Here is a 15,195-nt window from a genome sequence, read left to right as displayed (position 1 = left end):
TTTTCATGAACAAATGCTTCTCAACTTGTATGTGTTTGGTTAATTTCCAGACTTCTGAAATGGTTGTTTTCGACAATTTTGTGCTGTGTTATAGTTGGTTTTGAAGAGCTTTGCCAACCTTCCCTCTCTGCCATACCAGGACTTTTTAATAGCATTTTTTCTATTGCTGGAAATAAAAACTCTGATAAAAACAAACTTAAACAGAAATTATATCTCTCAAATCCTATCTGAATGCCTTATCATCAAATAGTGCATATCAATCAGGGACTTTCAAAAGACATCCCTTGTGAGATGTTATCTGTGGGGCCGGCCCCAGGGGCCGAGTGGTTAAGCTCACACGCCCTGCTTCAGTGGCCCAGGGTTTCACAGGTTCGGATCTTAGGCACAAACACTTGTCAAGGCATGCTGATGCAGTGTCCCACATAGCATAACCAGAAGGACCTATAACTAGAATAAAACACCATGTACCGGGGGGCTTTGGGGAGAAGAAGAGAAAGAAAAAAAAGGAAGATTGGCAACAGTTGTTAGCTCAGGTGGCAATCTTAAAAAAAAAAAAAGATGTTGTCTGTGCCAAGTTAAATTTAAAATGTTGAAGGAAAAAAGCAATTATCCTTAATTTCAAGTTTATGGGAAGAAGAAAAAGATACGAGATCATTGTGAAACTTTCTTCTAAGAATTCACATTTCCTCACTTGATCCAGCGCCCTTGGCCTGGTGTCAGCCGCCACAGTTGGTCAGCCACACCTTCCTTCTGACACAATACAAAACCAAATTTTGTTTCTTACAATTCAGTGTTTTTTCTCCCCACTAAATAATTTCTCTTTAAATTTAAGTCTGTCTTGCTTTTTGCCTATGATCAAGTTGCCACCTACCATTTTTCTATTGAGATATAAATGAGAGGTGTGAATGATAATTTCACGTTTATTAATATAGCAAACCGGAACCAGGCAGACCCTGGTTCAAATACCAATAACCAGACTAAGTTTGTGAGTATCTCTGGTCAACTTACTTAATATTTCAGCCAGTTTCCTCATCTGCAAAATATGTCTAATATCTGCCTTACACGGTTGCAGGAAGGATTACAAATGATAGCAATTATCACTATAATTGCTGGGTTATCTATCTAGAAAGATGGTAGGTAATGTCAGAAAGGGTGAAGAGAAGGAACAAAGAAAACAGACAAATTAATCTTCTTCCTTGCTGTGCCCAGGTCATCCTAGGATGGCCAGACTAACGAGATCAATTTCCTTCTCTCTCCTCATCCGCCAGTGAACAGCAAAGCAACCTTCCCTTTTTCCTCCCCTTTTCATTGAGATGCTTCTACACAGTGCCATATTCTACCACATGCAACGTACTAAGAAATGTAACAGACGTTATCCTATAAAGTGGCAGTTGAATGTTATTTTTTTAAACAAACTTTTTGGAGAGTTACTGTCGAAGAAGCATTATCTGAGAAAAATTAAGTACCAAAAATTTTATACTCATATATTGAGATTTTGAAAAACCTACTAGAGTGGTGGGGTTCTCTACCTTTTCTCAGTACAGATTTCCTTGAAAACCTGAGTACTGCTGTCTTTGCTCATACACAGTTTATACAAGTAAATTATGAAGGATCCCAGGAGACCCAGACAGTCCTTGACGCCCATCTGTGCAGCCGAGTGAGAACGCCTGCCTGTGTGGGACGTCCTTCTGCAGTGTGCACGCTCGCCTCTCAACCTGAATGAACCAATAAACCTGAATTTTCATCAATCTAGATTGCTGAAACGAGGCCTCAAGCACTACAAATGACACGCAAATCACTCCAGCTCCCATGTGGTGGGGCAACAGATTTGGAGTCAAAGTCAAATGTCCAAATGCTACCACCATTTACTTCTTGTTCCACGCTAGAACTTATCCACTTTGGACCCCAATTTCCCTACCCATAAAATACAGTTTCCAATTTAACAACTGCTAAGCACTACTCACATAAGCCTGGAAAAATTTACATCTTCCTTCAAAACTCAGTGTTCCCAGTACACACACGACATCACTCAATAAGGGCTAACCACAGCAGACAAGCTCTGACGACGGGCAAGCGACGTTCAACCAGCTCAGCTGCCATCAGCAGACGTTTCCCTCCAGGAAGCAGTTTAGTGGCAGAGTCTCAGCTCACCGTGAACTTAGGGAAATGGGAGAGCTCAGAGAGAATCAAAAAGAATTTGTTGAATTTCCTACCTTGGTGGGTGGCAAGACGCTTCCAACCTAAATTTACATGCCATTCAATTTCGATTTTCATCCCCACGTTTATAGCCTTCCAGAATATGTCAACAGAGAGTTCATTTTTGCAATAAAGTCATAACATTACCTACCAAAGAAAGGTCTCACATATGTATAACTGGTGTTAAAAACAAGACAACAGGCCGCAAACGAAGTCACTTATGCTAAGCCAAACTGAGACTTAATCACAGTTTCAGCTCTCCCAGAAATGGACTCTTAAACCAGGCCATCGGGAAGCACCTGGTCAGCACTAGTGAGGTCATCTGCCTCACAGACCCCTACCGCCCCCTCAAGGAAGTGACCTCACCACAACCAATCCACTTTCTGCTACTTTTTCTACCGTAACTTCCTTGTTCCCACTCCCTCCTGCTTAGAGAAGTCTCTCATTTCGTCCAGCTCCTTGGAGCTCCTTTCTACTTGCTACATACAGACAGGATGCTGCCTGATTCACGAACCACTGGATAAAGCCAATCAATCTTTAACATTTACTCAGTGGAGGGGCTGGCCCCATGGCCTAGTAGTTAAGTTTGGCACACTGCGCTCCGGTGGCCTGGGTTTGGCTCCCGGGCGTGGACCTACACCACTCATCTACAGGCACGCTGTGGTGGGGACCCACATACAAAATAGAGGAAGACTGTGACAGATGTTAGCCCAGGGCGAATCTTACTCAGCAAAAAAAAAAAAAAAATTACTCAGTGAAATTTTGTTTTTGAACACTGGGTAGGAGTGAGAAACAACATTATTGCCATTAAGGAAGACAAAACAAGTCCTGGGAGGGTTAACTACCAGAGAGTCAAGAGTTTTAGCGGGAAACCAGAAGGATCTGGATCTACATTTTTCTTTAAATCAATGTACAAGAAATTATGGGCTAGATCTGACCACTTGAGGGCGTCCTAACCATGCACAACTACATGGAACCTACTTAAAAATCATCTCCAGGGGCCGGCCCGGTGGCGTAGTGGTTAAGTGCACATGTTCCAATTCTCGGTGGCCCGGGGTTTGCCAGTTCAGATCCCGGATTCGGACGTGGCACCGCTTGGCAGGCCATGCTGTGGCAGGCATCCCACGTATAAAGTAGAGGAAGATGGACACGGATGTTAGCTCAGGGCCAGTCTTCCTCAGCAAAAAGGAGGATTGGCAGCAGTTAGCTCAAGGCTAATCTTCCTCAAAAAAAAATAAATAAATAAAAATCATCTCCAAAATAATCTCCATACTGTGTATGCTTCAGTAGAACATTTTACTGTGTTGTAAGTATAAGGAAATTTAAAAAATTGACTTTTCCCTTTTGCCAAAAGAGAGATCTTTTTTCCTCCCTTTTTCTTAAGGGCATTTCTTTGAAAAACCCGTACTTGTAAATCCTTCCTCCTACCCTTTCATATGTACGCCAATCTCTTTAAAGCCTAAATAAGCTAGCTCTAGCTACTGGTAAAACCCAGGCTTTGCTTCTGAACGGCTTGTGACCCATCCCCTAAATGCCAGCATCAAGGAGGACAGTGCCTCGGCTCCATCCACGGGAGTCTAGCGAGGCGCCTCGGCCACCTGCTCACAGAGATTAGAGAGCTTTTACTTTTCCTTCAGATAAGGCAATTAACTAGCACAGACGGCCACCCCAATGACCAGGTGAGTTTAGGATCGGCTATGAAAGCTCGGACAGCAAATGGTGCTGTCAAGTCTTCTTACAGAAGCACACATTACCATTAACCTTGAGACCGTGTATGGAATGGACTGTAAATGGTGGGACCTTTTTGGTTTTGCAATCTCGTTAGCAGATTACCTGTGCTGCATCCCAGTCTAGCTTAATAATTATTCAATAATAGAACTATTTTCTTTCCACATTTGTGGGACCATTTTCTAGGCTGGCAGATTTTAACTTTTCCCTATCATAAATGTAAGAAATTCTACTCTCTCTACTGGACCACCTCACTGCCACTTTCCTGTCTTGATGGCTCCAATACGGGAAAAATCCTCCTCCCTGAGCAGAGCTGTTACAGCCTGACCACTCCTGCCCTCCAAGTGCCAGGTGCTCTGCATCACTGCCTTTGCCACATCTCCCATGAATCCTCTCAGAGATGTCCTATTCACACTGAACCAAACTCTCCCGCCAGGATTTCCTGTCTCACAGGCCAGAAAATGAAGAATGAGCCCTGACACCTCCCTCTCCCTTTTCACCCCACAGTGAACCTATTACCAAGCCCCGTTGATCTTGCCTCCAACATTGCTCTCAAATCCATCAACTCCTGCCTCCACTGAGGGGCCGAGCGGTCTTTTACAAACACAGACCTGCTGGCGCTCCTCCTCTGACCGAGACTCTTCAACGGCCTCCACCACTCTCAGGACCAGCCCCAGATCCTTGGCGTGACCTATGAGGGCTGCGTGGGCTGACCGCTGCCTACCCCTCCAACCTCATCTCTCTCACTCCCTCCCTCACTCCCCATCCTCCAGTCCCAAGTGGAAGCTTAAGCTCCACAGGGACAGAGGACAGAGACCACGCCTATTTGCTCATGCTACATTCCTAGCCATGTCTAGGATTTTCGCTGTCTTTTCCATAGACAGCTTTGCTGCAAGCATTTTCGAGGCAAACATTTTCACCACATAATTAATTGGCCGTAAGGCAATTTTGCTGTAAAAGATAAAACAAAAAATAAAGAGGGACATTAAAAAGGACACAACAAAACATGAAAAATGAATAGCAAAAGACTTTATTGCAAAATGCAAAATATTTGAATACATTTAAAATGTGTGCAGATTTATGGCAATACTGTGCAAACAATCGATTTTATGTTGTGGGTTGTACCTAAGTGCTTGTCTTCGAAATCTTTTGTTTATAGCATTACACTGTTTTTGCTTGAGGTAGCTCCTCATTCGGCATCACACTTTTTCTTTTTCGCTAAAACGTCTTCCATCATTGAGAGAGGCAGCAGGTTCCCAAGCCCAGCCTGCATGTTTGTGACTGAGCGTGGCGCTGCACTGTGAAAGCCTTCTGCACTGCTGTCTGTTCTTGGCTCACTGTCACATGTCTGCAGACAGACATTCCAAAGTTCCATGGGAAACGTGGGTTCCACTCTGTGCCACTGTATACACCATTAAGCGCTAAGATTTATACAGCCTGCATCAGTGGAGAAATGAAACCAAACTGTCAACCAGTTATTTTCTCTTTTATGGCAAAATTGCCTTACGGCCAATTAGTTATGTGGTAAAAAAGTTTGTAGCCAAAATGCTTGCGGCGAAGACGTCTACAGCAAAGATGCTTATGGCGAAAATACTTGGAACCTCCCCTAGCACAGGGCAGATGCAAGATAAACAGATGCTGAAGAATACTGCTGATAAAACTGGAGCGTCTTAAACGGAAGGCAAATAAAACATCAACTAAATCATGCATCGTAGAGAAAGAGTGCTCTCAAACATGTTTGTATCCTAGGTCGCTAACACAGGGCTTGGACCAGAGCAGAGCTAAAAAACGTCTGCTAAACCATTTGGCAAACCAAACACAGATACGATGAAAAACAATACTGGCACTCCTGTCTATTCAGCTTTGCAGTGCAAATGACCAATGCAGATTAAGTCTCACATTTAGGCATTTAACCCTCCTCTCATCGCCAGTCCCCATCCTGTGGTCTAACCAGAGGTCTAACCACGTTTGAAGGAGACTGGACTCTAATCAGAGCTGAAAAATATACATGGTCTGTGGCATTGATTATATCTTCTGAGAAGCAAATAAACCAAAACTGGGGAGCAGTACTGCTCTCGGGATAAGAGCCCTACCCACGTTTTCTGTCTGACCCTTTAGCCATGCAGATCTTTCAGTAACAAGACACCAGCGCCTCCTATTCTCGAGGCTTCACACATGTCCTTCCCTCTCCCTGCAGCTCTTCATGCTTCTCCTTGCCCAATTTAACTCCAACTCAGTCCTCAAGGTCTCAGCTAAATTATTATTTCCTCAGGAAAGCCTCCCCTGTCTCTCCTCACTCCCTCCCGCTGCCAATCACCCCATTATATATTTTCACAGCACCCTCCACCGTCCTCCACAGCACGTACCACAAGCACCACAATCGTAATTAATATTTACTTTGTAACTCTTTATTTTCTATCTCCCTTGCTGGACTTAAAAGCATCTTGAGGACGGGCTGTGTCTGTTTTGGCCATCACTGTATCCCCCACACTTAGCACACTGCTGGTACAGAGAAGGTGTTTGGCAAATACCCGTTAACTGAAGGAAGGAAGGAATGAAATACATATATAAGCACTAGCTTTGGGAGTGACATGGAATTGGCTCTGCTCTGACTAGCTCTGTGCCTTCAGATAAATTTCTTACCATCTCTGAGCCCATTTCCTTATCCATAAATGAAGATAATTGTTCGCACTTCACAGAGTTATTGTGAGGATTGAGAGAATCCACTAAAATGCTTAGCATAGTGCCTGGCACATAATAAACACTCAATAAATATTAACTATTAGAGTTCTTAAAGAGTGGAGAAAAAGAGGAGTGTATCCGGTGGGGATGGCACACTGCATGCCCCTGCCTAGGGCACAGAGCTCCGTTTGTGCAAACATATAGTTGCAAATCTGAATGAAACGAGTATTTTCAGTGTACTATAGGAATGTACGTCTAAAAGAACGCTGAAATAGATCCATTTATGAAGCCAAGAATACCTCTGGATGTGAAGTGATCTTGCATTTATGTGGATTGCACACTTGTGTGCGGCGTCAGGTTCTTTCGAAGCAAAGTACATCAGGAATCCAGTACTTCGGGGCAGCAGAGTTCCAAACCTAGGCTTCAGGACCTAGAGGACCCCAGCCCAGCTGTGCTGACCTTAGCCCAGGACACGTGGATAAAACGACAGGCTTTTGCCTTGAAGACAATTGCTCTTCCCTCCCAGCAAGAACCTCCACACCGTAAGGAGAAAATGTCCCTTCCCTCTGGTGTTCTCCAGCACCCCCTGGTCCCCTCCTCCCTCTTCTTGGTGCATTCTACATTCCCAATATCCCCCTTTGACTTTGTTTTTGTCCTCTTTGTTTTGTCCTCTTTTTGTCTCTCTTAGATTTTCCAACTTTGGACACATCATCTAACTTCTCTGAGCCTCAATTTCTTCATCTGTAACAATGGAACTAAAACAGTACTTCCCTCTTGGCTACATGGCACAGTATATGCCATACAGTAGCACATGGTAACTCCTGTTTTACTGTTCCTACCACATCCCTAATCAATCTACAACCCAGAAGAAAATTACAACAAAGATCCTTTCCAACAGTACAAACGGTTCTTTCAGAGTCTGTCTTTTCTACAATAAAAGAAACCCCCACCCACCCTGCATACTGGAAGAAAATACATAATCCCAAAGAAGCTCCAAATGTCCCAAGGCAAAGTAATTTAACAAACTAGATAGCCCTGTTTCCTAAAAAGGATTAAATCTGCAAAACACAATTTACATATATCCATTTTTATAAAGCCCTCCCTTAAAGCAAGCCCTCTTAGGACTACATACACTGCAGTCAGAGGTTCTCGGGGAGCCCCACTACCTTACAGTATGCCATCCTGGGGAATCCCAGCAAGAAGGAGCACTGTCTTACTGGTCACCCTTGACCAAGGCACGGTCACGATCCTAGCCTTTCCTTCCATCTCCATCCCTCTCCTCACAAGCCTCAGGAGAAATAAAAGCCCCACTACCTTAGGGAACAGTGGGGGCCTCTGTACGTTGATAAGCTGTCACAGCCAGGCTCCAGATTACCTTTTCAACGTAAGTCACTTAACAAGGACCTCTTCAAAGGCGACCCCTGCACTAGAATAAGTGGGTTTTACACAGAGGCCCGGTTCTCAAAGCCCGCCTCTCCCATCGTTTGCTGTGTGTCATCTCAGCCTCCAGAGCTCTGCTGAGAAGCGACGGCGCCAGCTCGCACCTTACCCTTCTGTCGCGAGGAGTAAGCGAGATCCACAGCAGTTATTCCGCCGGGTGCTTAAAAGAGGTAATTCCTCTCCCTCTCCTTCTGAAGAACTACATCAGTTGTGCTAATTCTCTGTGTCAGCAAGCTAAAGACTCCTTTCGCCATCTGCCACTTTGCTAGAAACTGACTTCCTCTTTGCTTCCCCTCCACACAGGTTGGGAGACGAGAAAAGCACTTTCTGGCAATTCTACTCCGAGAAGCAAGCACCACGCTCACGGACACAGGCGCATACGGAGCCAGAACTTGCTTCAAAAGCAGCTTCCCAAGTCACCAGACCGAAGGGAACAGAAGGGCAAGCCCCCGGGTACCGTTTGCTGAGCGCCGCCTCGCCACGCTTCGCAACCACAGGGTGGGCGCGTCCGCCCAAGGACAGCCAGGGCGCGGCGGGGCCGGGGCGCTGGGGCGCCGGTCCCCGCGGCCTCCGCACCCGCCGGTCCCACCCGCAGGGCCCCGCGCGCGCCTCGCCGCCGCGCCCCTCCCGCTCGGACGCACCTGCCCGCCGGGGGGCCCATGCCGCCTTCGCTTCGCCTCCCGTCGCGGAAGTGACGTCACCGCCCCGCCCCGCGGCCGCGCCCAATCCCAGCCGCCGCGCCGCGCAGGCCCGCTCGGCGGTCTGAAGCGCGCGCGCCCTCCGTCTTCCGGCTGAAGCGGGAGGCCGGGCGCGGCTTCCGTGCGGTCTGGGGGGGCGCGGGCGGCGGAGTGCGGAGGGAGGAGGGCCCGAGCTCTGCGCAGCCCCGCGCCGCGGGGTCGAGACCGGAGGCCCACAGGGGCGCCGCGTCGGGGCGGAAGGCGCCGTGGGGGCGAGGCTCCCGTCCCGCCTGTGGAAGCAGCTCCTGCAAATACGTTTTTAAGAGACGTGCAGCGGAAGAGGGTGCCGGCCACAGCCGCCCTGCTCCCCGGCGCCGGGCCGCGCGGCGCGCTCGTGCGGAAATGCCGGCCGCCGTGCAAAGCGCCGCGCGCCCCGGTCCCACGGGCAGGTGCCGGGCCGCTGCACATGCGCTGCCGCGACTCCCCTGGTCGTCAGTGTAGCGTGGAAGTGCTCACGAGTACCCGCGCAATCTGGACATGCGGCGGAAACACTAAGTGTTCAGCTACCTTTCCCAATAGTCCGTGCAGCATGTTTGCCTTTGACGGTGTCACAGGCGTTCGTCCGCTCTCCTGGCCCCTCCACTGTTCTGAAAACTCCAGACTCCTATTCGCCAGTTCACAAAATGGGAGTATTCCACTCACAAACCCAACGTGATGCTGAGTCCTTACGGCAGGACGGAGCCAGTTTCTTAGGGTTAATTTTCTAGGCCTGCCAGCCATTGCACTAGCCAACCCACACTTCAGTCCTGCTTGCAGTCACTCTAGAAGCAAGATGATAAATCCCAATGTTTTTGTAGCCAGGTTGAGTTGGATCTTTTGTCAAATGCAAGTATAAGAACTCTAACTTCCCAGCTAGGATTTTATACAAATAGACCCTACTGGTTAGCACAGGACTACAGCCTACGGTGTTTGTTTGGTTTTTTGGAGGTGTTTTTGGTGTTTTTTTTTTGAGGAAGATTAGCCCTGAGCTAACTACTGTCAGGCCTCCTCTTTTTGCTGAGGAAGACTGGCCCTGAGCTAACATCCGTGCTCATCTTCCTCTGCTTTATATGTGGTGTCGATGAAAATAATCCATAACCAATCTATAAATGAAAATTTGGGTGAGTTTATTCTGAGCTTAAATCTGAGGATTATAACCCGGGGCCTTTCTTCCCGAAGGAAGAAAGGGCACCAAAGAAGTGGGGTGCAGAGACTGGTTATATACCCCCAGAGAGGATGTTTCACATAGGATTGAAATGTCTCTTTTACAATAGTCGCGAGACTGCTCTGTCGGCACAGCGATTGATGGAAACAGCAGGTAGGTCTTCTGTCTCAGTGAACACAGCAGGGTGGCAGTCTGTTGTCTCCAGCTGAGTGGTCACAGGTGAGCTGGGTGGTCAAAGGTGAGTGCAGCAATCAGTTCCTAGCCTAAGGAAAAATGCTTATCCCTAAGGAAATGCTAATGTGGGGGGAAGTTGCACCTTTATCTCAAGGGCCTTTGTTCTTGCCATAGGAAATGTCTAAGCAGATATGCAATGTGTGCTCAATGGCCACAGTCAGGCCCTTTTGGAAAAACAAAGTCAGGCCGAATTAGGTTTATACCAAATGGCTTCCTCATATGCTCCAATATATCCTATTGCTTGCCATTTTTATTTGTCAGTGGGATGGCTACCACAGCATGGCTTGCCAAGTGGTGCCATGTCCACCCCCAGGATCCAAACGGGTGAACCCCAGGCCGCCGAGAATCGGAAGGTGCGAACTTAACCGCTACCACCAGGCTGGCCCCCTAGCCTGCGATGAAAACAGGACAGGGGACTTCTGTTCCCCCGAAGATGGAATAGACACACTTTTCCCTATTCCTCTGGCTAGGTACAACTGAAAACCCTGGGCATTATATATAAGACAAGCATAAGCAGACTGAAAGTTCTGCTAGGGACCTCGGGACCTGAGTAACAACATGGTGATGAGTTCCCCGCGTTTCCTTTTTGCCTCATTATCCTAAACTGGGTGCTGGCGGAGCAGGCAACCTGGAAATGCCATTGGGCACAGACAAAACCCCAAGAAGAGCCTGCTGTCTCTAGCCAGAGGACAAGGAAAAGGGCAGCCTTGGAAGACCGAAAAATTAGACAACAATGGCTCTACTCCAGCCAAAACTACAGAAAAACTTCAGCCCTACAACCACCCCTGCTAGCAAAAGCTGAGTGGAAAGCCTCGACTTCCTCCCATGCTAGGCTGTAAAGAGGTGCCACTGTCCCCCTCCCCGCTCCACGGGTGTGGCCAAGTGGAGAGCTGAGCAGTAAGGAGGCTCTCGGCCAACATGGCATTAGTAGAAACCAGAGGGGAACCTGGATTTCCACCCCCACTGGGTGGTAAGAAGGCACTCCTCCCCTCCTCTCCGAGGTATCAGGAGGACCTAAGTGGAGAGTCAGGACCTGCACTACCTTTCAGTGGCAACAAGACCACATCCCACCCCCCGTGTCAAGGGAAACCATGTAGGGAGCAATAACTAGACATCCCAGCCAGGGTGGTGTCGGCAGAAGCTACTGGGGAGCCTGAATGCCCACTTGCACCCAGAGGCAGCAAGGAGTCCCTCCAAGTGTCAGTGAAGGCCAGATTGGAAACCTGCACTTCCAGCCCCACCTGGCAATAGCGGAGAGGAACCTCCCTCCCCATGCCAAGGTGGAATGCCAAAGAGCAAGCCTGCTGAGACACAGGTTTAAATCAGACCCAGAGTCTTGTGAGACCCCAAATCCAGGCTTCCATCAAAAAGCAGTTGTCATAAAGAAATAAGAAAATGTAAGTTTGAATGAGAAAACACAACCAACAGATGCCATCGCAGAGACAATGCAGATGTTAGAATTAACTGACAAGGACCTTAAAACAGCCATCATAAAACTGTTTCAATAAGAAATCACAAACTTATTTGAAACAAATGAAAAAATAGAATGTCTCAGCAAAGAAAATGAAGGACAAGGAAGAATAAAATGGAAATTTTAGAACTAAAATATACAGTAACTGAAATTAAAAGCTTAATGAGAGGCCCAACAACAGAATGAAGAGGACAAGGGAAGAGTCAGTGAACTTGAGGAGAGAACAATAGAAATTACAGAATGTGAACAACAGAGATAAAATAGATTGAATAAAGTGAGTAGACCCTCAGGGACATGTGGGGCTACAACAAAGATCTAACGTTTGTGTCTTTAGAGTCCCAGAAGGAGAGGGGCGAGAGCATGGGACTGAAAAAGTATTGAAATAATGCCTGAAAGTTCTCCAAATTTAGCAATAGACATAATCCTACAGATTTAAGAAGCTCAGCAAACCCCAAACAGGCAAAGCCAAAGAAACCCACGCCAACACACATTATAGTCAAACTTATGAAAACTAACGACAAAGAAAACGTCTTAAAAGCATCCAGAAGGAAACTAGGCATTATTTATGGGAGGAAAACGATTCTAGTGACAGAAGGTCTTGCATCAGAAGCCCAGAAAAAAGTGGCACAACCTTTCTCAAGTGCTGAAAGAAAACTGTCAACCCAGAATTCTACATCCAGCAAAAGCATCGTTCAGGAACGAAAGAGAAACAAGGACTTCTCGTGTCAAGGAAAACTAAGGGAGTTTCTTGCTGACAGACATACTCTACATAAATGGCTAAAGGAAGTGCTCTGAACAGAAAGGAAATGACAAAAGAAGGAATCTTAGAACCAGATTCTAAGATGTAGAAAAGAGAGACCACTGTAAGAGTAAAACTATGGGTGGACAAAATAGACCTTTCTTCTCTTAAATTTTATAAATTATGTTGAATTGTTGAAGCAAAGATTATAATACATTCTAATATGGTTCTCAATATATGTAAAGGAAATATTTAAAACAATTATAAATGGGAGAGGATAAAGAGACATAAAGAGAGGTGAGCTTTCTACACTTCACTCAAACTAATAAAATGTAGATACCAGTAGACTGTGATGAATTACTTATATGTAATAAAGTCCCTAGAACAATCAATCAAAAACCCAGACAAAGAGATATACTGAAAAATACTATAGATAAATCAAACTGGAAGTCCAAAAGCGGTCAAATAAGCCACAGGAAGACAGGAATAAGATACAAAAGAACAGACAAAGCCAAACATAAAATGACAGACAAACCTTGACATTAAGAACTACATTAAATGAAAGAGGGCAAAATACAAAAAGTAAAAGAGATGGGCAGAGCGGATATGAATAACATAATCCAGCTCTATGCTGTTTACAAGAAACTCACCTGATTAGGTAGGTTGGAAGCACAAGAATGGAAAAAGATAAACCATGCAAACAATCAAAAGGAAGCAGGAGTGGCTATATTAATATCAAATGAGATAGACTTCAGAGCAAAGAAAATTAGCAAGGACAGAGGTACATTACATAACGTTAGAACAGTCAATCCGCCAAGAAGACACAGCAATTCTAGATCTGTGTGCTTCAAACAACAGAGGTGCTAAATATGCAAAGCAAAATCTGATAGAACTGAAAGGACAAATGGACAAATCTGCAATTGCAAGTTGGAGACCTGAATACTCCTCTCTCAGTACTTGATAGAATAAATGAAAAGTCAGCAATGATATGGAAGGGCTCCACAATATGAGCAATCAACAGGGTGTAATTGACATTTGTAGGACACGTCCCAACAACAGAAAACACCTTCTTTTAAGCTCTCACAGAACATAGTCCAAGATAGACCATATCTTGGACCATAAAAAATAACCTCAACAAATTTAAAAGAATTGAAATTATGTAGAGTGTGTACTAACTACAGTGGAATCAGACTGGATATCAATAAGAGAATGATAACAGGAAAGTCTCCAAACATTTGGAAGCTGGAAGCTAAACAACACACTTTTAAATAATCCATGGGCCAAAAAGATAGTCTCAAGGGAAATTTTTAAGAAATACATTGAACTGAATGAAAATGAAAATACGATATATCAAAACTTGGGGGACACAGCTAAGGGGGTGCTCAGAGGGAAATTTCCAGTGCTACATTTACATTAGGAAAACGAATAGTCTCAAATCAAACAGACTAAAAATAAGCCAAAGAACAGCAAAGTAAAGCCAAAGCAAGCAGAAGGAGGGAAATAATAAGGATAACAGAAATCAATGAAAACATTTTTTTAAAACAGTAGAGAGAATTAATGAATCGAAAGCTGGTTCTTTTAAAAGACAAATAAAATTGACAACCTGTATTATGTTAAGCAAAACAAGCCAGATAGAGAAAGACAAACTCTGTCTGATTCCACTGATATGTGGAAGATAAACAAACACATGGACAAAGAGACGAGATTAGCGGGTACCAGGGGGAAGGGGGCTGGGGGGTGGGCACAAAGGGTGAAGTTGACCGACGAGTAATGATGTACAACTGAAATTTCATAATGTTGTAAACTATCATAACCTCAATTTAGAAAAAGTTAAAACAATTGATGAGCCTTTAACAAGACTGACAAAGGAAAAAGAGGGAAGAAACAAACTACTAGTATCAGTAATGAAACTGGGTATCGCTACAGATCCACACACATCAGAAGGCTGATGAGGGAAGACCGAAACTACTTACAGATTGGACAACTTAGATGAAATGGACCAATGCCTCGAAAAGTACAAACTACCGCAACTCACCCAACATGAAACAGAGAAGCTGAATAGCCTTTTAACTATTAAGGAAACAATTAAAGGCCCCCCAAAAGAGAAATGTCCCGGCCCTGATAGTTTAATTGGAGAGTTATACCAAATATTTAAAGAAGTAACACTAAATCTACAAATGTCTTCCAGAAAATAGAACACTTCATAAATTCTTCTACAAAGTCAGTATTACCCAGGTACCAAAACCAGACAGAGACAGTACTAAAAAGGAAGAAAGAAAGAAAGGTAGGAAGGAGAGGAAGGAGGGAGGGAGGAAAAGATGGAAGAAAGAAACCTATAGACCAGCATACCTCATAAATATAGAGGCAAAAATTCTTAACAAAATATTAACAATTTGAAGTCAGCAATATATAAAAATAATCATACACCATAACCAAGTGAAGTTGATCCCAGGGATGCAAGGCTGATTCAATATTTGAAAATCAGTCAATGTAATCCGTGGTACTAACAGGCGAGTGAAGGAAAAAAAATGATCATATCAATTGTGCAGACAAAGATTTTGACAAAATCAAACACCCATTCATGATTAAGAAAAAACACTCAGCAAACTAGGCATAAAAGGGAACTTCCTCAACCTAATAAACAACATTTATGAAAAGCCCGCAGGTATCCTCGTTCCTAACGGAGAAAGAACAACAGCTTTGCCTCTGAGATTGGGCAGGGCAAGGATGTCGGCTTTCACTGGTGCTATTCAAGACAGCGCTAGAAGTCCCAGCCAGTGCAATAAGGCAAAGCATGGAAATAAAGGGCACACAGATTGGAAAG

General features: G+C 45.1%; 1 protein-coding gene across 39 annotated transcripts in view; it reads right to left on the bottom strand.

Annotated features, from left to right (window-relative positions):
- Window positions 1-9,164, bottom strand: part of DHRS7B (dehydrogenase/reductase 7B) — a 64,215-nt gene extending 55,051 nt beyond the window's left edge. For 8 of the 39 annotated variants that reach the window (XM_070563692.1, XM_070563713.1, XM_070563698.1 and 5 more), the window contains exon 1: window positions 8,688-8,761. Coding sequence is in view for 4 of the 39 variants with exons in the window: in XM_070563699.1 (XP_070419800.1) it covers window positions 6,906-6,985 (80 nt within the window). In the remaining 35 variants the exon portion in view is untranslated. Of the gene's footprint in view, window positions 1-6,905; window positions 7,314-8,155; window positions 8,484-8,503 lie in introns of those variants that run through there. The other 31 variants (XM_070563709.1, XM_070563717.1, XM_070563694.1 and 28 more) reach the window with 16 other exon arrangements.
- Between the last annotated feature and the right edge of the window lie 6,031 nt (window positions 9,165-15,195).

Source organism: Equus przewalskii, chromosome 10 (genome assembly GCF_037783145.1).
Source record: "Equus przewalskii isolate Varuska chromosome 10, EquPr2, whole genome shotgun sequence".
Classification (NCBI taxonomy): Eukaryota; Metazoa; Chordata; class Mammalia; order Perissodactyla; family Equidae; genus Equus; species Equus przewalskii.
This window is presented reverse-complemented; position numbering and strand designations above follow the sequence as displayed.